The 25,006-nt window shown below is 31.2% G+C and overlaps 2 protein-coding genes across 3 annotated transcripts; both read left to right on the forward strand.

Moving 5' to 3' along the window:
* Positions 1-3,027: 3,027 nt before the first annotated feature.
* On the forward strand, positions 3,028-5,005 carry LOC105771071 (gibberellin 20 oxidase 2). Its single transcript, XM_012592476.2, has 3 exons — positions 3,028-3,634; positions 3,770-4,091; positions 4,595-5,005. Exons 1-3 carry the CDS (start codon positions 3,087-3,089, stop codon positions 4,874-4,876), a joined length of 1,152 nt encoding a protein of 383 aa, XP_012447930.1. The 5' UTR covers positions 3,028-3,086; the 3' UTR covers positions 4,877-5,005.
* A 16,242-nt stretch (positions 5,006-21,247) lies between these two features.
* On the forward strand, positions 21,248-24,045 carry LOC105765940 (wall-associated receptor kinase 2). Of its 2 annotated transcripts, XM_012585221.2 has the most exons (3): positions 21,249-22,295; positions 22,425-22,598; positions 22,727-24,045. In XM_012585221.2, the coding sequence occupies exons 1-3, from the start codon at positions 21,350-21,352 to the stop codon at positions 23,926-23,928; spliced, it is 2,322 nt and encodes a 773-aa protein (XP_012440675.2). In that variant the 5' UTR covers positions 21,249-21,349; the 3' UTR covers positions 23,929-24,045. The 2 variants fall into 2 exon arrangements, with proteins under 2 accessions (XP_012440677.2, XP_012440675.2); XM_012585223.2 differs by lacking the exon at positions 22,425-22,598 and having other exon boundaries at positions 21,248-22,295.
* The last annotated feature ends 961 nt before the right edge of the window (positions 24,046-25,006 follow it).

Genomic DNA, 25,006 nt, shown 5'->3' on the forward strand with positions numbered 1-25,006 from the left:
AAAAGAAGAAACATAAAAAATCTTGTAATGATGAAAAATATAAAATGATTGAGATGTGTTTGAGGAAGCTTGATTTATAATTTATTGAATCAGATTTTTGGGTTATGTTAATATTTTGAATTGTGTTTAAGATCATATCACTTTGAGAAATATGTTTGAAGGATTGGATCGAACTATGTCTATCTAATTCCTTGGATCGAATTGGAACGTTGAAGTCTTAGTCGACAACAGTCCTTGTTTACCTTGTTTGTTATAATTATATTGCATTCAACTAGTTTAGCTGTTGTTGAATACGGATTGATATAGATCTTCATTATGTTGAGAGATCTGTATAGATTATTGTACTAATTATTGAGAGCACTTAATCTGTTTAAGTATGAAACATTATTTCTGAGAGCACATTTGATTGTAAAACTTGTGTTGTGGTTTTATAAGCTAAGTTCACAAGGGTGTAGTGGTTAAAGTACTGGTCTTTTAAGGGTACAAAAGTGAGAAAATTATCATTGGGGTGTGTTTGATTTAGGTTCACTTATCATAAGTGTTGAGGATAGTAAATATTTTTCAATGGGTTAAGCTCCGCATATGTAGGGAAAGCAAACTACGTAAACAATTTTGTCCCCCCTATTTTTGCTCTTTGTTCACAGTGTTTGGAGAAGTGTCAACTTCTCCAATTACTTCTCCCAACACTTAGCTTGTTACGTAGCAACTGCTTCTAGGCTAACATCATATATATATATATATATATATTAATTTTTGTCTAAATTGGTGTTATGAGTTAACTGGTCATTAATTTAGTTGAGTAACAACTAAAATATCATTCCTTTACATTGTAAATTATATTACTTTGAGGATATTTTAACTTTTATATCTTTTAGTTAAAAATAGAAAAATACACAGATTTAAACCTAAACCACTTTGATTGCTAATCATTATTGCTTTACTATTTATTTTTTATAGATATATTTGTTATATAATTATATTTTTCACCCACATAATTAATATAATATAATCGGTTAAATTTTACTATTAGACTCTATACTTTGCATAAACTCGGATTTAATACATTGCACTTTAATTTGATCAATTTTAGTCCTTATACTTTTTAAATATTAAAAATTGTGTCTTGACCCAATAGTAAAAGTTAAATATGTTTGGTTAAATTATGTCATTTGCCTTGTATTAAGCTGAAACTTATAGAATAGTCCAATTCGCCAATTGGATCATTTTTAGTGGCTATATTTTTGAATTTCAAAATTTTAGTCTCAATGCAAAACAATAGTTATTAAATCTATTAACTAATTTTTTGTAAGTAATATGTGAAAATAACAAACATACATAGCATTACACATGTGATAATATGTTTGACATATCAAATTTTAAAAATAATATAACTTAATTAATTTAAAAGTTATCATTTGGTTAGGACTAAACTTTTCAAATTCTAAAAGTATAGGAACTAAAAATGACCAAATTAAAGTATATGTATGAAATCCACAACTTACGTAAATTACAAAGTCTAATAACAGAATTTCTCTTTTAGATCCCCGTTAGAATCAGAATTCACAACCACCAAAACCACCGAGACCAACCCACCACCACCAGTCATAACCCCTTCTAGCACCTGATTTTTCCCAAATATAAGAAAATATTATAGTAATAACTATTTGAAACTCACCACCATTTTTTTGGTAGCCTTGGGGTTGGTTGGTGACGCCTTTCACTCTGTCAATTCAACAACCACAATGGAACAAAAGGCTCAATTTTTTTTGTTATCTTGTTTCGGACATGTTAGCGAGAGAGAGATGACACTTAAAAGCCAAATCTTCCTTGGGAACATTAAAAGGAACATGTGTATTTCCCATGGTCTCAAAACGATATTATAAAGAGTGAGATAGAGATGGATGAAATAACCATTGGTTGGTTTTTCAATACCCATTATTATTGGTGGGCAAACGATTTCTTGAAAACGAAATGCATTACTTTTTTAGAAAAGGATTATCTCAAAATTATACATAAATTTTGATTTAACGTAAGTATATATGTGAAATTTTAATTGTGATTTAAATGTATATTTAAAATTTTAATTTTGATTTAATCATATACTTTTAAAAAATAAATACATCAAATTGTTTTTATATTGAATAAATATAATTATTTATGTATGTAATATATAAATATAAAATGATGTTATATCAATAATTGTGTTAATAATTTACAAGAATCGAATTAAATCAAAATTTCATGTATAAAATTACACAAAATCAAAATTCATATATATATATATATATTAAACCATGTATTTATTTGATTGATGACATGTATTTATTTAATTGATATGTATATATAATTTTGGTTGAGTTGTATATATTACATGGAAAAATTGAAATGTATTTATTTAATTGGTGACATTTATTTATTTCTAAAAAATTAGTTTTATTGATTTATTTATTTGATTGATTAGGTTGATGGATGATGTAATAGGAAGTATGAGTTTGATTTGATTTATATTTATACATCCAAAGATCCATCTAGCATGATGGTTAGGACGTATAGTGAAATAAAAAACATAAGCACCAAAAATAAGAGAGAAAAGAGATGTGGAATTGATGGGCAGTACCATTTTCCTAACTCGCACAGGAAAATATGTGCTACAATATAAGTTATGGGATAAACACAGAGATTCTGTATTTTTAATTAGAATTTAGAATAAAAGGAAAGAGAGGGTGATCATGATTTGACATTCATAGGGAACCTTAGCTTGAATTTATCATTCTTTGAGACTGGTTTAGTTAATTTTGATTTACAACATATAATATATAATTAACATCTGATTTGAAAAGTTAGTTTATATAATTATATTCTTAAGGAGTTGATACCTGGACAGAGTATGATCCACTGTTTTATAAATTTATTTGAATTTTGAACTGCATTTGCAACTTTTTCCATTAAAAAAAAAATTCCTTGACCTTTGAACCCTGCACATGATACCAAATAATTTGATAATAGCTTGTAATGGGAGTCTATTACCTATATTTAATGCAACTCTCTCACCTTCTTGCCCTACGTCCACATACACTGTCTTCCTAATGGATTCAACGCATCTCCTTTCCTCTCCGCTTGAGATTCAAGATCAGACACTAGTCGACCATCATAATTCTTCTATCGGCTCATCTTTTCTCCAAAACCAAACCAACGTCCCCAAAGAATTTCTTTGGCCCAAAGTTGATTTAGTTAATGCTCATCAAGAGCTGTTGGAGCCACTTGTAGATCTTGAACGCTTCTTTAGAGGTGATGAATTGGCGATTCAGCAGTCTGCCAAGGTCATTAGGGCTGCTTGTCTAACCCACGGTTGCTTTCAAGTCATCAATCATGGGGTTGATTCCCACCTCATCAATGCTGCATATTATCACCTCAATCGTTTCTTCCATTTGCCACTTAGCCACAAATTAAGGGCTCGAAGGGCCACTACTGCTGGATTAAACACCTTGAACTATTCAGGTGCACATTCGGATCGTTTCTCTTCGAATTTGCCATGGAAGGAAACTTTAACTTTCCGGGTCCATGAGAATCCAAAGGAATCCAGTGTCGTAGACTTGTTCAAATCCAGTTTAGGAGATGATTTTGAAGAAATGGGGTTAGTTTCTCTTCTTCTTCTTCTTCTTTTTCTGAAGAAATTTCTTGTATAGTTACTCACTCACCCTAACCCTAATTTGTGCTTATTGACATAAAAACCACAAAGTTTTACTCAAAAAAGCTCTCCATTTTGTAGCATAACATATCAAAAGTACTGTGAAGGAATGAAGAGCTTAGCTCTAGCAGTGATGGAAATACTAGCAATCAGCTTGGGAGTTGATCGATTGCACTATAAAAATTATTTTCAGGACGGTGGGTCTATAATGCGATGTAACTATTATCCGCCATGCCCCGAGCCAGGACTTACCTTCGGCACTGGTCCTCATTGTGACGCCACATCTTTAACAATTCTCCACCAAGACGAAGTTGGGGGCTTGGAAATCTTTGCAAACAACAAATGGCAGATTGTTCGACCTCGTCAGGATGCCCTAGTAATCAACATCGGTGAGACCTTCACGGTAGGTTTCCAATCTTTCAATGGAAAATCGTCTAGATTTTCGAGTTGTTTTTTTTTTCCTAGTACGAGACATAATCATTACGTTACATGACAAACTTTAATATTCGCGTGGGACTGCCCTAATTTGTCCCATGCTTGTGTCTTTTAAAGGGTTGGCCCATATATATATTTTCCAAGGGACATTGGGAGATGCATTCTCTCATAGAGCGAAACACAGAAGAAGCTAGCAAAAATACAAGATTTTCGGACATACATACATATGTATGCATGTATGTATGTATGTATGAGATACCTTAGTCATTTTGTCGGCAACTATGCAATAGACAAATAGTAAACCAGGATTTACTTGTTCAAATAATTAAGTTGACAAAGAAGTGCTGTAGGTGGGGAAGTTTACAAATAGATATATTATAGCCAAGCATACAAATATAGGAGTATGTACCGTTTATTAATTTTGTTTGTGGTGTCTAAAAATAAATAAATTAATATAAGGTGGGTGTGCAGGCATTAACAAATGGGAGATACAAGAGTTGCCTGCATAGGGCAGTAGTAAACAGCGAGAGGGCGAGAAAATCATTGGTATACTTTGTTTGCCCACGAGAAGACAAGGTGGTGAGACCCCCAGAGGATCTTGTACAAGGTGATCAACTCCCAAGAGCTTACCCTGATTTCACATGGTCCGATTTCCTCCATTTCACCCAAAACTACTACAGAGCTGACGCTCATACTCTCCATAGCTTCATCAAATGGCTCTCATCTTCCAACCCCATTCATCACAACCGTTAATTATATATGTATATATAGTACCTTCTTTTCTATATTATATTATATGTAGCTCTATAATTAATTTATTAATTAGATTTATGTATCGTGTCGATAAATGATTATAAATTTGCAGATGGATTAATTATTTCAGTTCCACGCCAATGGTAATATGTATATATGTATTTTACAATTACATCATGATTTTATGTTCACAGTCTAATAGAGAAATGGGATGTGGGAGCCTATGAAATGTGGTCCTTGTGCATTTTTATATAAATTTAAGGACATGAATTGCAATATTACTTTCTAAGTTTAATCCATCAAATTGAAAGTATATTTACAAAATTTTCATAAAAGTACCATACCTGCCCCTGTACTATACTCCAAATCGCATTTTGGCCCCTCTAATAAAAAAAATGAGCAAACAGATTTCTATACATTAGATAATGGGGAAATAGCCCTTTTGTTAAAATTATGTCATTAAATACTTATTTTGGCCTTATATATATATAAAATAATAATAAATTTAGTCTTTAATCTTTATAATTCTATTTAATTTGACTCCTATTCTTTTATTTAAAGAAAACTGACCTATTAACCTTTTATTGCTATTTGCTAACGTGACACAGTTTTTGTTTTCGGCTATTTTAGCAAATAATTTAAAAATTATATAAAATTCAAAATTCAAAAATCACAAATACAAATCATTCAAAAACAGGGATGAAGGCAAAGGGACAAGCAATGCCCCCCCAACCAATGATAGATTTTTGCCTTTTAATTTTTTATGAAATTATATATTAATATAATGATAAAATTATAATTTTGACCCTCTCAAGCAATTTTCTAGCTTCCTCCTTGTTCAAAATTATAAACAAAAGTTCTTCAATTTTTTTAAAAAAGTAAAAAAAACTCAAAAATATAGAAGTTTTTCAATTTTGACTTTTTAGAATGCAAAATAATTTTATTTTTAAAAAATAAAATTTATAAATATTGTGAGAAATTAAAAAATAAATTGAAATTAGAAAAATGTTTTTAAAAAAATAAATTATAGAGTTAATTACACAAAAATCTCCAAACTATGGGTTAGATTTTACTAAATTTTTTTATATTTGGTGATAATATCACATTTGGTATCTCATATTTTCATAAAATATCCAATGTGGTACTTAAACTATGCATCTGTATTATCATGATACATGTAGTTAATAGTTTTAGTAAATACTAAAACATAGAAAGAAAATATGTGGATTTTTTCAAAGCATCAATTCTACGTGTATAATATAACATTGTGGGAAAATTAAAAAAAAAAGATATAGAATGGAATTAAACACAAATGGTTAAACCTAAGCGTGTATGGTTAATAAAAAATATGTAGAGTTGAGTTAAAAGATTAAAGGGGAAGAAAAATTTTGAAGGGTTTCGTGAAGTTTATAAAGGAATTATGTAGTTTATTATGAAATCATTTCTCCTTCTCCAAAAACCAAAACCAGTTTCGTGAAACCGTAAATATTTGCCTGATGCTTTCTTAGAGGAAATTTGAAGTGCAAAGTTTAAGAATAGTTTTGTGGTTGCAATTTTTAACACAAAATTTTTTCAATTTTTTAAAACTCTAAAATTTCTCAAAATTTATACAATCCAAAATTTTCCACAATTTGTGGTTTTGGTTTGTAATTTGGTTGAGGCACTTCAAAGAATGTGAAGTTTTTGAGAGAAAATTCGAATGAAAAATTACAAACTTTATAATTTATAATTTATTAAAAATTACGTTTTTAACCATTATTTATCATCTAATATATTTTTGGTAATATTTGTATTAGGTATGTAGTTATTTCTTTTTGAAATTTATTTCAGAAATCTATATTTCAATTTGTAATGGTTATATTTGCTATGATTTTAATACCAAAATATGATTTATATATTCAACTTATAATTTAAAAATAATTTATATTAATTGCTTAAAAAATATTTAAAATTTATATTTCGTAGTTTTCCAAGAGTGCTTTGCCGAGAGTCCTAGTGAAGGTAGTAACTTCTGCGGCTTGGGATGGGGGAAAGCGGTGGCGACGATAGAGAGAAGAGGGATGAGATTTCCCTCCTAACTGAAGAACTTATTCAATTATCTGTCAAAGGATCGAGGGTGGTTCCGAATGAGAAACCAACCTTGATTTGTACAAGTTGGACAGAGAAGCTTTACAACCCGGAAAGTTTTAGGGCACAGATGAAAAGTTTGTGGAAAACAAAAAAGAAGTTTGAGATTCAAATAGTAGGGCAGAATCTATTCTTGATTGTGTTTGAGCTGGAAGAAGATATAAAGTTGATTATGGAGGGAAGACCATGGTTGTTCCGAAAGAGTCTAATTTTGTAACACCCCTAACCCGTATCCGTCGCCGAAGTAGGGTTACGAGACATTACTGAACAAACACAACCATTTTTAAAATCAAACTGATCACAAATATGAAAATTAAATTACTTTTGCATAGCTATTTATAATTTACAATCAAAATATAATCAACATCGTACTCAAACCTATACATGCCATAAGATTGAGTTCAAATATTTAACAAAATACCAAAAGTAGTCGATAGTCTGATAGACTATGCTGATGATCCCCGAGCTCGTAACGCGTCTCTAAAATCTATAAAAACAAATGGGCAAAAACAAACAAAGTAAGCTTTTATAGCTTAGTAAGTCTATAGCATACCTAAAATACATATAAAAGAATCATATAATTCTTTAAGAAAATTTATTGAAATCACAATTATCAATTATAATTACTAATCAAACATTTGTTTAAATTTTAAAAGGATGTGTATTTATCTAATACACCCAAACAGACAAATGTATATACATTTTATGCATATATCTACAACCATGAATCATGAATGCATATATACATATATGCATGACAAATATTAGAACCAAATGTATATACACTTTAAACATATTAGTCGAGTGCATATATACATAAGCTTAACAAATATTATAACCAAATGTGTACATGTATTTACCACATACATTTATCCAAAGTCATATATGTACTTATCATGCACATACAATCGAATATATATATAACTTTATCAATCACATTTCATATCTCATTATACATGTATATATATATATCGATCATAAACTTTTAACCTAACTCATATTTATGCCTATAATGAATACATTCGCATTCAACTTTTACTTATAAACAAATATTTACACATATATGTATTACCAATTGCACATAAGATTACTCATCAGTTTCTTATACCAAATGCACCCATAATATATATATATATATATATATATATATATATATATCAACCACCTATGTCGAGTTTATGCACAACATCTTCAAACACATAAATCTGAACAATTCAAACAATTTCAACAGATTCACCGGCACTTACCCTGCTAGGCTTAAAACCTGATTCAATACACTGGCAATTAGCCTGCTAGACGTAAAGTCCGAAATATTTCACCGGCGTCAAGCCTGCTAGACGTATAGTCAGAAACATTTCACCGGCATCAAGCCTGCTAGACGTAAAGTCTGAATTATCTCATTGACAATAATTATTTTAGGCCCCAAGCTCAAACACTCAATTCACCCAAATATTACTCATTTTAGAACTATATAGGTATATAAATTCCATGCTTAAATATTCAGCTCGAAACTCAAAATTTATATCATAGAAACACATGAATATATATATATATATATAAAACTCAACCACCAAATCCAATTTGACAATTCAATAAATCAATGAACATATTTATGCATAACCTTTTACTTCAAATCCTACTACAAATATAATACTATTTAACTAAAATATTCTTGAATAATATACACTTTACATTCCAACATATTAAAATTTTACACACATATATATACATGATCAAAACTAACATATGCAAATATCATCTAATAACAAATTTCAAAACTAAATCTTATACATGCATACATATACACTCAAACCGCATATACTTTTATAGTGACACATCTTAATTGATTCAAAAGTGTATATATACATGTATATTTACATGTTTAATAATAAAACTCTTATATCTATGTATATTTACGAATCTCTAAGTACACATATATACATATACATATCTTTGATTAAATCAATAATTTATACATGTATATACGTGTATGAATTCGAACCTCATATATATAAAACTCTTATACTTCAACTAGATTCATTAACATTTATGTATATACTTATTTACCTTTGCACTTTAGCTAAATTCAATTACCTATATAAGTATAAACCTCTAGGTTCGAATATAAAGAAAATACATATAAGCCAATCATACTTTTAATTTATTCAACCGATATACTTTAAATTATAATTCATCAAAAATAAATACATATACATACTTATATATTGTTTTTATGACATTAAATAGCTAATAGACTTACCTCGAAAGATAGAAAATCGAAGTCGGACGATTATTCGACTAATTTGGCTTTTCCCCGATCCAACTCCGATTTCTTTGGTTCTCGATCTAAATATATTCAAAATAAGATAATTTAATTATTAACACATTCAATTTAATCCAAAAACACATAATTTGGCAAATTACTATTTTGCCCCTAATATTTACACTTTTTGTTATTTAGTCCTTTTTGCACAAAACACAAAATACACAAAATTTTCCCTCACTAAGCTAGGGCCGAATGTTCATTGTCTTCATACTAGTCCACACATTTCATTTATTTCACATTTTAGTCCCCCAAAAATTTAATTTCACAATTTAGCCCTATTTACTCAATTTCACTAAAAATCCCAATACAAAACATATTAATCTATCACATTTCTTTCATTTTTCATCATCAACTATCACAAAGTCCAAGTATTCATCAATGGCATATTTCAAAATCATCAACAATTCACAAAATTAAAACATGGGTTTTGAAGAACACAAAGCAACGATCTCAAAAACGTAAAAATTATTAAAAATTAAAACCTATACATACCTTAATCAAGCAAAATAAGTGCCGAACCTAGCTTGCTATTTTTTTCTTCTTTTTCTTTTGTATATTCGGCAATGAGAAAAATAACATGCATGGCTTTGTTTATTTTAAGTTTTATTATTTTCAATATATTATACCATTATTATTTTACTTTTATATTTAATATAATATATATATATAATAGCCATCATTGCCGTCCACTACCATTAATATTGGCTAAATTTCAACATGAAACCTCCAAATTATAAAGACAAAAATAATTAAGCACTTTCATATTTAGCCATCAAATTTTTATTTTATGCGATTTAGCCATTTTCTCAAATTAAGCACACAACAATAAAATTAATTCATGAAACTTTCACACAAGTAAATTCACACATAATAAACACGTAAAATAATATTAAAATATTTTTCAGACTCGAATTTGTGGTCCCGAAACCACTGTTCCGATTAGGGTCAAAACCGGGTTGTTACAAATTTTATTTGACAGGTTAACTCAATTTGTGGAAAGATCCCAAATTCGGCTTAACTCCTTACCGGTTTGGTTAAAGGTAGGTCCATGTTTACCAGAATTTGACAAAAAAGATTTATTACATGCCATAGGTGTCACTTTTGGAGGGGTAATCAGATCTGAAATTAGCGGAGAATGGTGTCGTCTTAAAATAAACCTCAATATGCAGAAACCCCTTCGACAAGGTATTTTTGTCTCATTGGATAATAGGAATAAATAGTGGATTTCTTTTAAGTATGAGAAATTACCACTATTTTGCTTCGGATGTGGAAGGGTGGGGCACGGACTTTCAGATTGTAGTTTGCTGAATCCTGTAGAAAAAATTAAAATCAGAGAGGATCTACCATACACGATGGCACTAAAAGCAGAACCAAACTTAGTTGGAAAGGAAAGTATTAAATTTAATAATTTTTCAAAGAAGGTTAGGGCTCAACGTTCTTATACAGGTGGTTCTGAGATAAAGTTGATCGAAGATAAAATAACTGGAGAAGTGAATAATTTGATGGGGATGACACACGGGAGACTACAAGTGAGTGATGAAGAGAAGACACTGAAGAAACAGGAGGAAGAAGCTACAATCATGGTTGATGAACAGATGGTTGATAATAGGAGTAGTCAGGTTATTAATTTAAATTTAGTTAAGAAGGCAAGTTGGAAAAGAATTGCTCCAATTCAAATGATGACTCAGTGAAAGGATGAAAGTTGTAATAAGAATAGGAAAGCTATTAAAGAAAATTTTGAGATTTGTAATATAGAAGCTGCATATGGAGATGGAACTAAAAGGCTAAAAAAAGATGGAGAAAAGGTATATGGTGAAATGTTATCAGAAGTGATGAGTAATGCTATGGAACAGAACGATGTTCAACTACTTATGGGATCGGCGGCTGCCAAGAGGCAAGCCAACCGAACGCAATGAAAAGCATTAGTTGGAATGTTCGTGGATTGGGGAGTCCATGAATAGTTAGAAGGTTGCGATACTTTTTAAAGCAGCATAATCCCCAGATAGTCTTCTTAATGGAGACAAAAATAAATAAGCAATGTATGGAAAAAGTTAGAAGAAGTTGTGGTTTTCAGAATGGAATTGACGTTGATGCAGAAGGTTCCCGAGGTGGTTTATGCTTAGCATGGAAAGGAGAGATCACAATTACTTTAAGAAGTTTCTCCAAGAACCATATAGATGTAATGGTTATGGAAGAGAATGGTAACGAAGAGTGGAGATTTACAGGATTCTATGGCTCCCCTTATGTCAATAATAAGAATGCTTCTTGGAATTTGCTACGGAAATTGAGACAAGATCAGAGACACCCATGGCTTGTAAGTGGGGATTTTAACGAAATTATGTATTCTTTTAAGAAAAAAAAGGGTTACCAAGAGATGAAAGACGGATGGAGGCATTTAGAGAGACCCTAGAAGAATGTCAATTAGAAGATTTAGGATATACAGGGGTTTGGTTCACATGGGAAAAGAGAAATTTGCCAAAAACAAATATCAGAGAAAGATTGGTAGGGGAGTTGCTAATGACAAATGGAGGGATCTTTTTCCAACCGGCAACATTCATCACTTAACTCATTTGATGTCTGATCATTGTCCGCTTCTTCTTAATACAAAAACTGAAAATATTTATGTAGGAAACCCAAGGTTTAAATTTGAGACGTGGTGGACCATGGAAGAGTCTCTTGAGGGGGAAATTAAAGCATCTTGGTAATCATCTGTAGGTACTTTACTGGAGAAATTGGAAAAGCTACAATCAAATTTAAAGAAATGGGCAGGATCAATTAAAAAAGGGTGAAAATGGCTAAAGAAAAGGCTTACTAAGGAACTTGAGATGTTGATGGAGGAAGAAAGCAATGACGATATAATGGCAAAGATTATTGATACTAAGGTACACCTAAATTTAGAAATTGATAAAGATGAAATGTATTGGTAACAGAGGGCAAGGGCGAATTGGCTTAAAGTAGGGACAAGAACACAATTTTTTCCATAAGTACGCCTCATCTCGTCGGAGAAAAAACACTATATCGAGGCTGGAGTTAGACGGGAGAAGGAGAAGCGACTGAAGTATGTAAGATCAGTGAAGTTGCTACGTTATTCTTTTAGGAGTTATTTACGTCAAAAGGAGTAGGAGAGTTATCTCATCTCTTAACAGGCATTGAGGAAAAAATTACGCCAGATATGAATGAAGTTTTAGTGGCAAATTTTACGGAAGAAAAAGTGTATTCAGCTTTGAAAGGAATGGGGCCAGCTAAAGCACCAGGACCTGATGGATTTCTAGCACTATTCTTTCAACAATATTGGCATATAGTAGGTAAAGAAGTTATCACTTTCTGTCTAGGAATTTTAAATAACGGTAAAAATTTTGGCCCTTTCAATTCAACTGATATTGTACTGATTCCAAAAACTCAAAATCTCAAGAATTTAGCAAAATTCAGACCTATCAGTTTATGTACTGTTATCTACAAAATTGTAGCTAAGACAATTGCCAATAGACTTTAAGGGGTTATCGGGCGATGTATTGATGTGGCGTAGAGTGCTTTTATCCCAGGAAGGCTAATTTTTAAAAACATTTTGCTAGCTTACGAGATCCTACACACTTTTAAGAGAAAACTCATAGGAAAGAAAGGTTTTATGGCAATTAAACTTGGCATGAGCAAAGCCTATGATAGGGTCGAGTGGAGGTTTCTTAAGAAAGTTATGCTGCGAATGGGTTTTGCAAAAGAATGGGTTGATTTAATTATGAAATGCATTTCTACAGCAACTTATGCAGTCAATATTAATGGAAAAAATGGACGAATATTTCAATCTTCTAGAGGGTTGCGTCAGGGTGACCCCCTTAGTCCCTTTCTATTTTTATTATATAGCGAGGGACTTTCGGCATTAATGAGATTGGCACTGAAAGAGGGGCTGATAAAAGGAGCAAAGACAAGCAGGAAAGGACCAGGGATTTCACATCTACTCTTTGCAGATGATTGTATATTGTTCGGTGAAGCAACTAATAAGGGAGTGAGGTTGCTAAAAGAGATTCTAAAGGAATATGAAGTTTGTTCTGGCCAGTGTGTTAATTTTGAGAAATCTACGGTTTTATTCAGTTCGAATACATCAGTAGAAAAAAGGGTGAGGTATTAGGAAGCTTAAGGGTAAGTGGGTCAACGGATATGAAAAAGTATTTAAGTCTTCCTAATGTGGTTGACAGACGTAAAAAGGAGTCGTTTCAACATCTAAAAGATAAGGTCAATTCCAGAATTAAAGGTTGGAGTACCAGATTGTTATCACAAGAAGGTAAGGAAGTATTCATTAAATCAATACTTCAGGCTATTCCGACTTACGCTATGTCCTGTTTTCTTCTTCCTAATTCCCTATGTGACAAACTGGAAAAGATCTTTGCTAATTTCTGGTGGCAAAAGGAGTAGGGGAAAAGAGGAATTCACTGGTGTAAATGGCAGTATATGTGTCGAGCCAAAGAAGAAGGAGGAATGGGCTTTAGGAACATGGTTAGTTTTAATGTCTCCTTATTAGCTAAACAAGGTTGGAGAATCCTAAACAATCCAAATTCATTAGTTGCAGAAGTATTTAAAGCTAAATATTTTTCAAAAACGAATTTTTTGAATTCGCGTATTGGGAATAATAGTTCTTTCACATGGAAGAGCATATGGGAAACTAAAGGTATTCTATCAGATGGAATATGCTGGAAAGTGGGGAAAGGTACTGAAATCTCGGTTATTAATGATAGTTAGATACCAGATTATTCCAGATTATCGTCTCATTTTACTAATTTGCGCGACTATAAAGTTGCAGAATTAATTGACGACAGCAATAGGAAATGGAAAAAGAACTGATTGAATCTACCTTCCCAGCGGAGATATCTGAGAAAATTCTCTGCATCCCGTTAGCTAAAGAGCCTCACGATGATTTTCTAGCCTGGAGGGGAGAGTCTTCGGGAGAATTTATGGTGCGAAGTGCCTATAAACTATTACAGGGCATTGATCCTAGAGCTTATGCTTTACAAACGGATCTAGAAAATTTTACAGAAATATATGGCTCCTTAATCTACCTTCTAAGTTAAAAATCACAGTCTGGAAAATATCATGGAATTATCTACCAACACAGATTAACTTGCAATACAGAAGGCTATTAAATAATACAATATGTTCTAGGTGTGGCAGAGCAGCAGAAACTACAAATCATCTATTTCGCGAGTGTTCTGTGGCAATAACAGTGTGGAAAGAGTTATCATTCTCGGAGTTATTACAAGTACCTCATATGGAATTTGTACAGTGGCTCACCTGGGTTTTTGAACAGAATACCCCCACTCGATGCAGGATATTTTGCTGTGCTCTTTGGGCAATCTGAGGAGAAAGGAATAAGATAGTGCATGAGAAGACCAATAGATTTGGGAAAGAGATTGCATATTTTATCAAGAGATATATTTTTTAACTAAATGGGATGGAAGAAAAAGTATCAAAGATTAAAACAGGAGGCAGAGAGTGGAAACACCCACCTGGTCAGTTTGTGAAGGTTAACTTTGACGCAGCCTATGATGGGAATCTACGTCAATCGGCTGTGGGAATTGTGGCCAGGGATAGTGAAGGAAACTCTCTTTTATCATTTATAGAGATTCATCATCAAGTCGTATCAGCTTTTCTCGCCGAAGCAATAGCTTTCTAGACAACAACTCAAATCGGTATGAACATGCAATGGCCAAATATTATTATTGAAGGGGATGCATTATCAATCATAAAGAAGTACAAACTAAAAAGTCATGATAAATCAATGGTCGGAGCATGTATCCAAGATATTCATCAGTTACTGGATAAATCTATAAAATATTATTTTGAGTACACTCCAAGAGAAGTGAAAGCCTGGCACATACATTAGCAACGGAGACATTAAAGAAGAAGGAAGAGATTTACCTGATTGGAAGAGTCTCAAAGTATGCTAAGAATTTGAAGGAAAAAGAAAGAAGAGAGAACTACAGTGAAGATGAAATGAAGGTTACAGAACAAAAAGGCTGGAAAGTGGAAATCAAAAGGTTTGGTGAAAAAGCCTTCATTGAAATCCGGAAACGTCCCATTGAAGAAATGAAAGATGATTTGAAAAGACGGGAACAGATCTTTTTCTGATTGGGCAAGTTTGCGGTGTCATTAAATAGGTTCAAGTGTCATGGGCCGCAGTTCAAAGCCCGTGACCATCGCACCAAATGCATCCAATGGAGGTCTATTGCTCAGATGGGGATCATTTGGCCCACGAGAACTGGCCCGATTCAAAGAGCTATTAGAGAAGCCTGTCAGATTGAAGCCTGGTTGGCCTGATAATGGAGACATGGCAACTTAGGCTGATATGGTAACTAATCTTAGAAGATAGAGGGAATCATATCTTGTAAAGATTAGATTAGATTAGATTTGATATGGCATATCTTGTAAATCCCTAAAATAAAGGGATATGGCTAATCTTGTCTGTCGATGTAAATGTATCTTGACTGTCGGTTTTGGGGGAGCTCAACTATAAATAGAGAGCCCCCCTCAGTTGTACTCACTCCATTCATTATTTCATTATTCTTTGTGAATAAGAGAATAAAGAGCATTTACTCAAACACTTTGCGAGCGTTCTTTCTGTTGTTCTTTGTTGTTCTTCTTTTAGCATAAATTGCTTCCACTCTTTAATTTGGTGCCTTGGAGGAGTTCTTAAGGAATCATCACTTGAGTTAAGACTGACTTAGGCGAGTTTGGACGAACGAATCGCCTAAGGCCGCACGGATCGCAAGAGAAAACTCTAGCCCCGTGACACAAGAGGTTTCTGATTTTATTACTTTGTTTTATTTTTAGGGCTGTATTCCAGTTATTTAAAAGGTTTGGACTATAGTTTTTTGTTTTGTTTTTCGGGCCAAAGCTTTAAGGGCCTTTTGCATATGGTTTTCCTTTAGTCTGGGTCAATTTGTGTATTCTTTAATTTAGTTAATAAAGCCCAATCTGAATTTAGTTTGAAAAAAAAATTATATTTCATATATCAAAATATTAATAATGCGTAATAGTAACTTTTTTTTAGTTTTCATTATAATTTAAGTTGATATATTTCATACATTATAATATTAACGATTTAAAGATAATTAAAATGCATATTTTTACTTTACAATATCATGTCTAACTTTTACATTTTGTTTCTTTAAAAGTACTTATTGGCAATAATATAACAACTAAATTTTAAATCAAACTTTTCAAAACCATTAACTCATATTTTTAAAAAGCAGTTTTTGAAAATAATACTTAACTCAAGATTATTTTGATGAATATGATACTAACATTCCATTAGAGATTTCAATTTGTGTGTTTTTTTTTCTCTTTTTGGTGAAAATGAGAGTATTTATAGCTAACAATAATGACTATTTTTCTCGTTGTGAATGCTCTTTGAAGAGATAAATGATTGGCCACCTACATGAGTGGGGATTAAATCCAATCCACATGATTAAGAGACAAGGCGAGCAACCACCACACGACACCTTATGGTTAAATTTTTTGGGCCTTTTCAAATTCCCAAAACACTTTGGGAGCTTTTGGTATGATGTCAAGTGATCACTTTCATGGGAATTTAATCAGTTGAAAAGTGATTCCAATGTTTGGTATGTCCTTTTTTTTTCTTTTTTCTTTTTACTTTTCTTAGAATCTAACTTTCCCTTAAGTGTTATTTTCCTATAAACATGGCAATGTGATTTCCATGATAAAAGATGAGAAAGTTAGTTTTTCATATAGATATTGAAAAGTTAAAAAATAGTAAGACAAAATTAACCCTATTTTATATTGGTTTAGGGTATTAGTATGAATAAAAGTTAAAAAAAAGCTATTGTCCATTTTCTTCTTCCCATTTTCTCTATTCCTTTAACGGATTCTTTGCAAAAAAAAGTTTTATTTTTATTTTTATATGCATATTTAATCATACTATATTGTTTACTGTAGAAATGAGGGTTACTTGCTTTGTAAACAGAAACTATGGCTAAAATAGTGCTGGTAACTATGATCATAGTTTCAACTACAAAATCAAAAGTGCAAAACGTACAGATGAACACCAAGATTATTTATGCCGTTTGACCTTAGTCTACGTCCAGGAGGCCTTGCCTAGAGCAATGATCTACTATCTTTCTCATAGTACAATCGATGATTTAAGTCTTAACAATTATCTAACTCACACCAATTTAGTGACCTCACTATTGTACAAAGGCTAGATCACTCTCCCACTAAGCTTCCTCCTCGAAAATTTAGTTTTGCAATTAATACAAGAGACTCTCTTGATTGCTTACAAAAATAATGCAGACATAAAATGTTCCTAACTTGAATAAATTTTTTGCTCTCTCAATCTCTTAGTTACTCTTCAACCTAGACAAAACTTAAGTTTATATATTACTTGAGTTTTTCTTACATAAGAAAGCTAAAAATCAACATATGATAATAATTCCATAAGAGCCTCGGTGTAATCTGAGGTCTTCAAATATAGAAAATGGCTTTACTTGATCTGCAAGTAATCAATCTTTAAGTCTTCAATTTTAACTCAATTGGTCTTCATGTTTTGGGCTCTAACTCGTCCAAATATTATTTTTTTAAAAGATAGTCTAATGCTTTTGTTTAAAAATTTTGCCAATTTTGAAAATAGGCGAGTACAATAATGAAACAATACCTAAAATTGTAGTTGCTGTTTCAGCCACAAAATTTTTCATTGCCTTCAAATATGTCAACAATTTATATATTATATTTATTTTCTATTATTTCTCTCTTTTTTGGTGCAATTATCTCCTATATATTGGTAAAATTAACTCTCTTTTCTCAATCCCAGGTAACATGAAAAAAATGATGCGAAGGATTTGCTTAATGGCTTATATAAAGGACTTTATTTTCAATTATCAGAACTATGCTAGGATGATATTCATCCTTTAAGACATATATATTATTATGTGGTTGGGTAAATTAAGACATTTAGAAAAATTTCATCATAAATAAATTTTATTTATAATAATTTTTTAAAAGAACAACAAATTTTTATGAAAATAAAGAATCCAACTCGTGTGTGTAGGTAGTACCAAAATTAGCTATTATCTTTTAATTTGTATTGGAATAATTTCAATCTTTAAGTAGATATATTTATGGTCAAACCCAAGTTTTGATTTAGCTTATATATGATAATATACTTGTCCACACCTAACTCATTACTTTATTTTCATCATCTCATATTATTTTTCTAAAAAAAACAATTCATGTTTTGTAATTTTGTAATTTTTTATTTAAGGTCATGTATTATTTACCATATTTTTTTAATAGGGTTAAATTTATTTTTGGGGTTTAAACTTGTCAATTATTTTCAAACTGGGGTTTGATATTTCCTTAAAAACCTTAATGTTTCGGCCTCAATATGGAAACAATTGTCAAGTTTAGGAACTAACTTGGAAAAAAAAGAGTTCAAGTCATAATATGAGAACAATTGCTCAGTCCAAACCTCAATACGGGAACAATTATCAAGTTTAGAGATTAACTTAAAAAATATTCAAACCCCAAACAATAATTTAAACCTTTTTAATATTTACTTTATTATAATACGTATTTAATTATTTATGATATGAATTACATAAATATGTGTTGCTCAAAGATAAATTTTGTCATCCAATCCAAATCCAAATTAGATTGAGTTTGAAATAGGATAATTTGGATCTAATCAAATGTGGATTACTATATAGTACTAAAAATATGGGTAAATTATATAGATAGTCATTTAATTATATAAAAATTCATTTTAGGCACTTAAGATAAAAAATTACATTTTAAGTACTCAAGTTACATAATTTGAATATTTTGATTTTTTTATTTTAGGTACTTAAAATGAAAAAGTTTGATAATCGAGTGATTGTATGGTTTAACCTAAAAATATATTATCTAAGTATAATTATTAAAATATTTAAAGATTGATTAAAAGAAAATCTATTTGAAACAAGAAGTAAAATCGTAGAGGTTGGTTTGATTAAATAAATTTAGCTTTTTGAGTTTAGACTTGTATGAACCGAGTTCAAGTCGTGCTATGTGAAGGACGTTGATTTAGCCATCTCTTATATAAAAAAATTGAAATTGTTAAATGATGAAAAGGGGATTAATTTATTTGTTATTAATTGGTTTTAGAAATATAGGTGAAGTTCTTAGCTTTGAAACAGTAATTCTTTGGCGGCCAGCATTGAAACTCTTTAATTATAAACACAAAGATGCGGTTATTGTCAATCCGACTTCTCTAATTTTATATCATTTTATTTTTATCACGTTTTATTGATTAAAATAAATTGTCTTTGATTTATTAATTTTATTATAAGTGTTGGTCTAAAATTATGGAATGAGTGATAGTTTTCCTGGTCGAGTTTAAATTATATTAGAATAATCTTAAAATGTTATTTTTAAGCATTTAATAAGATGTGTTATTTCATTTTTAATAAATATTATATTCTTTTAACTCTTTAATAATATTTCAACCCTAATTAGTATTTGATTAATTAAATAAAATTAATATAAAATTAAAGGGAATGTTTATGGTTTTTTAAAAGATTTATGATTTATGGTATTAGAAAAAATGTTAGATTAAGATTTAGGGTTTAAAAGGTTTAGAGTTTTAGGAATTTATAGAAGGAATCAACTTATTAATATTAGAATTAAAAATAGTAATAAAAAATTAATTTAATATAAAAAAATTTATGACATGGGTGTGATTTTAGGATGATACTCGTTTTGTAAGCTACACGCATAGACAATGACGTTTTGTTTGCCTCTCAAGGACGGCAATAAATAATCAAAAACCATATGGTTAATGTTATTCAATATTACAAATTTATATAATTTCTAAAATTTAGATGTTAAGATTTGTAACGCTTCAAGTTTGGTTTAATATTTAATTTAATATATTAATTTTGATTTGGTGTAATTGTATACATTTAATTAAACAAACATATCAATTTATTTTTATATTGGATAACTATAATTATTTATTTAAAATCTATAAAATTATAACTTAATATATGATAAACTTGCAATTTAGCCCTCTAAAAATGATAAAAGTTTGATTTAGTCCTTCTAGCAACTTTAAAGATATAAGCTAATACAATGGTGTTAATGGTTTGTGAAAATTAAATCAAATCAACATCTTATGTGTAAAATTGCACAAAATTAGACCAAAGCTAATGTGTAGTTTTGAACTTTATCCTAATTTACAATTTGTAAAAAGACATAATGATAAATTTAGTTCTTAATGTTTACATCTTTTTCAATTTGGTCTTTATTCATTTTTAGTTAAATTTGACCCATAAACTTTTAATTGTTATTTTTAAACATGATTTTACTCTTTTGAAATATTACCATTTTAGCTCAAAAAAAATAATGATCAAATTCACAAAAAAATATAAAATATAACATTATATTCTTTTATAGAAATATATATGGGATGTTGAATTCATTATAATTGAATCTATTATTTTAGATAATGGGTTTGGATATAATATCTTAATTTCATCTCCATACGTAATTCTTATTTTATTTTATATTTTTATCATTAATAAATATTGATTTAATATTCTTACAATAAATCAATCATAGATAAATTCGGTTTATCATGTAATTTTTAAACATTTCAAAAATTCCAAACAGCCCCGGCCGGCCGGCCATTTATATGTGTCCAGATAGGTAGAAGGTCGCTATATGCTGGAGCCGGTCGACAAGACATTTGAAGAGTTGACTAGTCAAGGTTTCACGGCTGATATTCCAAAGACAATAAATCTAATGAAACTTAAAACCTCATTAATCTATTTTCATTTACATATACATATTCAAGCCCTGAAATACAATTTTTATTTTCACACGACCAGAACTTCAGATGTATATATATATATATATATATATATTTATTGCAGTCTATGCTGAAACTCGTCAGGAGATGGTTTCATTGAAATCTTGCAACTCTTTTCAAATCAACGCAACTCCAAATAAACGTTTTGACTGAAGAATTAGTCTTTCCAATGTGTTACTATATGTCAGGAATAAATGCCAACAGAAATATTCTACGCACGCATTTGCCTCCAAAAACACGCTCCATGGGAGATGAACGACGAGCTTGGCATCTTGCACTTGTTTGCCTGTTACTAGCAGCAGTTGCAGCAGCAGAATCAACTCCAATAGCCAAGCTCGATTGCCAAGACAGATGTGGGAACGTTAGTATCCCATATCCATTTGGTACAACGACGGATTGTTATCTCAATGAAGATTTTTACATAGCTTGTAATTCGACTCACTATGATCCTCCACGAGCATTCTTAACAGGAAGCAATATAGAGGTGACAAACATAACTGTCGAAGGCAAATTGCGGATTATGCAATTTATAGCCCGCGATTGCTACAACAAATCGGGCTTCCCAGTTTCCAGCAATACTCCTTCCATCACGCTGTCCAAATTCAGGGTCTCGGATACTGATAACAAGTTCGTTGCCATTGGCTGCGATACTGAAGCAACCATTCAAGGTGTTCAAGACGACAAGGGATACACGAGTGGGTGCATAAGCAAGTGTGACAGTATTGACTATGTGGACAATTTTACATGTTCTGGTATAGGCTGTTGCCAGACATCCATTGCTAAAGATGTAGGATATTTTGACATTGCTGTAAGAAGCTACAATAATCACCAAGGTATCTGGGATTTCAATCCCTGCAGCTATGGCTTTGTTGTTGAAGAAAATAGCTTCAATTTTTCTTCGAATTATCTTCGTGATCTGCAAAATGTAACCATGATGCCCATGGTGCTTGATTGGTTTATCGGGAACGAGACGTGTGAAACGATAAAGACCAAGAGTTCGGATGATGTATGCCAGGGAGATAGCACTTGTTATAACGTGGATAATGGATCTGGATATCGTTGCAAGTGCTTGGATGGCTATCAAGGAGATCCATACCTACCTAATGGTTGCCAAGGTATTTTATTTCTTTATTTCCACAAATTCAATTTCCTTTAGATTTTCAACACTCTTAGTTAGTTAGAGGTTATACTAGTAGCTCCTTTTTGGTGAAATTGTGGTGGGAATGGGATCTATTCTTTTACAGACATAGATGAATGTAAAGACCCAAATCTCAATAAATGTGAAAAGATATGTGAAAATACAAAAGGAAATTACACGTGCTTGTGCCCCAAGGGTTATCATGGAGATGGAAGAACAGATGGTACAGGTTGTGTTGCCAATCAATCTGGAGGATCACTTATAATTGAGCTTACTGTTGGTAAGGAGTTCTATTCGATTTCAGTCTTACAAGTTCTCTGCTATACTATTTAAGCGTCCTTTAATGCTTATCTTCTGAGTCTCAAAATGGATTCTGATGATTGTTTTATGACAACCATGGAATAATAGGGCTTGGCGTAGGCATTACAGTATTGATAGCAGGTAGCACTTGGTCGTACTGGGCATTCAAGAAGTGGAAGCTCATCAAACTTAAACACAAGTTCTTTCGACAAAATGGAGGCTTGATGTTGCAGCAAGAACTCTCCAGGCGGGACTCTTCCACTGAAACGGCTAAAATTTTCTCAGCTGAGGAGCTGGAGACGGCCACCAACAACTATGATGAAAGTAGGATTATTGGTCGAGGTGGTTATGGCACAGTCTACAAAGGAACTCTATCAGATGGGAGAACCGTAGCAATTAAGAAGTCCCAAGTTGTTGATGAAAGCCAAATCGATCAATTCATCAATGAAGTTGTTGTGCTTTCCCAAATCAATCACAGGAATGTGGTGAAGCTTTTAGGTTGTTGCTTAGAGACGGAAGTTCCATTACTGGTTTATGAATTTATCACCAATGGTACTCTCTTTGAGCATATCCACAACAAAAGCAAGGCTTCTTCCTTGACATTTGAAACCCGGTTACGTATAGCAGCAGAAACTGCAGGTGTGCTCTCATATCTGCATTCCTCAGCTTCCATACCAATCATTCATAGGGATGTCAAGTCTACCAACATACTCTTGGATGATAGTTACACTGCCAAAGTATCCGATTTTGGAGCTTCGAGATTGGTTCCACTAGACCAAGCCGGGATATCAACGGTGGTTCAAGGGACCCTCGGATACCTGGACCCTGAATACTTGCAGACAAGTCAGCTGACAGAGAAAAGTGATGTTTATAGCTTTGGGGTAGTCCTTCTAGAGCTACTGACCGGACAAAAAGCACTTTGTTTTGAAAGGTTAGAGGAGGACAGAAATCTTGCAATGTATTTCATTTCAGCTTTGAAAGAAGATCGCTTGGTGCAAATTCTTGAGAAGTGCGTAGTGGATGAAGCAAAGATAGAGATGGTTGAGGAAATTGGTAGCCTTGCAAGGAGGTGCTTAAGAGTGAAAGGAGAAGAAAGGCCCACAATGAAGGAAGTCGCAATGGAGTTGGAGGGGTTGAGAATGATGCTGGAGCATCATCCATGGGTAAACAACGATGAGTCGAGGTTAGAAGAGACTGAGTATTTGCTGGGTGAACCATCGTTGAAAATTGGTTCTAATGGCGGTATGAATAATGTTACATATGATACCATCACAGATCATATAATTTTACAAGTTGGTCATGGAAGATAATAGTTTCAATCTTTCACCTCAGGATTTATTTTCTAAACTTACAAATCTTTTTGTTTGTATTTAAAAAAAATATACTTTGTAAATTTTCTAATTTTATATCTTAATTTTTTTTCCAAAGTCATCCAACGTTATGCCATTGCAATCAAATTATATTACCATTCTAAATATTTTTATAGAAATATAATTAAAATAGTCGCCGTTATATTACATCAATATTAAATTTAAATTCAAAATATAAATAAATGTGTCAATAAAAATAAATATGCAATTATTCTGAATTTTAATTTTTCTATATTTACTTACACTCGAATTGTTTAAAATATGATTATTATAATATTTTACTATAAAATCATTAATTAATTTGATGTAATAATTTTAAATATATATAATTTTAATTTAATTGTAAGTTAATTTTTAAATTATAAATTATAATATAAATATATAATTTCAATTGGATATTATAAAGATTATGATATTTATATAAATACACATATATTTTACTTTGTTAACAATTAATCAAAAATTGACAATTGTAATAATAAAATTTACAAATCTATTTTATTATCAATTTTAATATTTTTATGTTTTATCATTTATTATTTTATGCATAATATTTTATCTTGTATTGTAAATTATTTATTACTACTTTTATGTTTATGCTATTAATTGATTATAAAATATTATTATTTATATAAGTTGAAATTAATTATAAGTTGATAAATTTTAATTTAAAACATGCAAATTAATGAATTAATCAATGATTTCACTTTTTTTGGCAGTTCATTAATAAATTAAAAAGCAGCTCTAAACATAACACTACCTGCCATATCGGCTTTAACAAACTGGAGCATAAAGCTCGACATAGACAACATAGCCTTTAGAAGAGTCTCTTACAAAGCAAACTAGGAGTGCTGCCCTTTCTAGCCAGTACATCAAGGCAACTATTTCCCTCCCTGAAATTATAAAGCAATCAACTATTCTGGAAGGTCTCCAATAAAGTCTTGCAAAGTACATTCACCAAGGTGTTGCAAAGCAAATTTGAACAAGATTGATTCTTAATAATAACTGTAGTAGCATC

This window comes from Gossypium raimondii, chromosome 5 (assembly GCF_025698545.1).
Source record: "Gossypium raimondii isolate GPD5lz chromosome 5, ASM2569854v1, whole genome shotgun sequence".
Classification (NCBI taxonomy): domain Eukaryota; kingdom Viridiplantae; phylum Streptophyta; class Magnoliopsida; order Malvales; family Malvaceae; genus Gossypium; species Gossypium raimondii.

Bases quoted from the DNA above. Each gene is read 5' to 3' on its own strand.
- LOC105765940 (XM_012585221.2), top strand. From the start codon at position 21,350: ATGTGTTACTATATGTCAGGAATAAATGCCAACAGAAATATTCTACGC. The intron at 22,296-22,424 runs GTATTTTATTTC...ATTCTTTTACAG, and splicing joins CCTACCTAATGGTTGCCAAG to ACATAGATGAATGTAAAGAC. The intron at 22,599-22,726 runs GTAAGGAGTTCT...ATGGAATAATAG, and splicing joins TATAATTGAGCTTACTGTTG to GGCTTGGCGTAGGCATTACA.
- LOC105771071 (XM_012592476.2), top strand. From the start codon at position 3,087: ATGGATTCAACGCATCTCCTTTCCTCTCCGCTTGAGATTCAAGATCAG. The intron at 3,635-3,769 runs GTTAGTTTCTCT...TCCATTTTGTAG, and splicing joins GATGATTTTGAAGAAATGGG to CATAACATATCAAAAGTACT. The intron at 4,092-4,594 runs GTAGGTTTCCAA...GTGGGTGTGCAG, and splicing joins ACATCGGTGAGACCTTCACG to GCATTAACAAATGGGAGATA.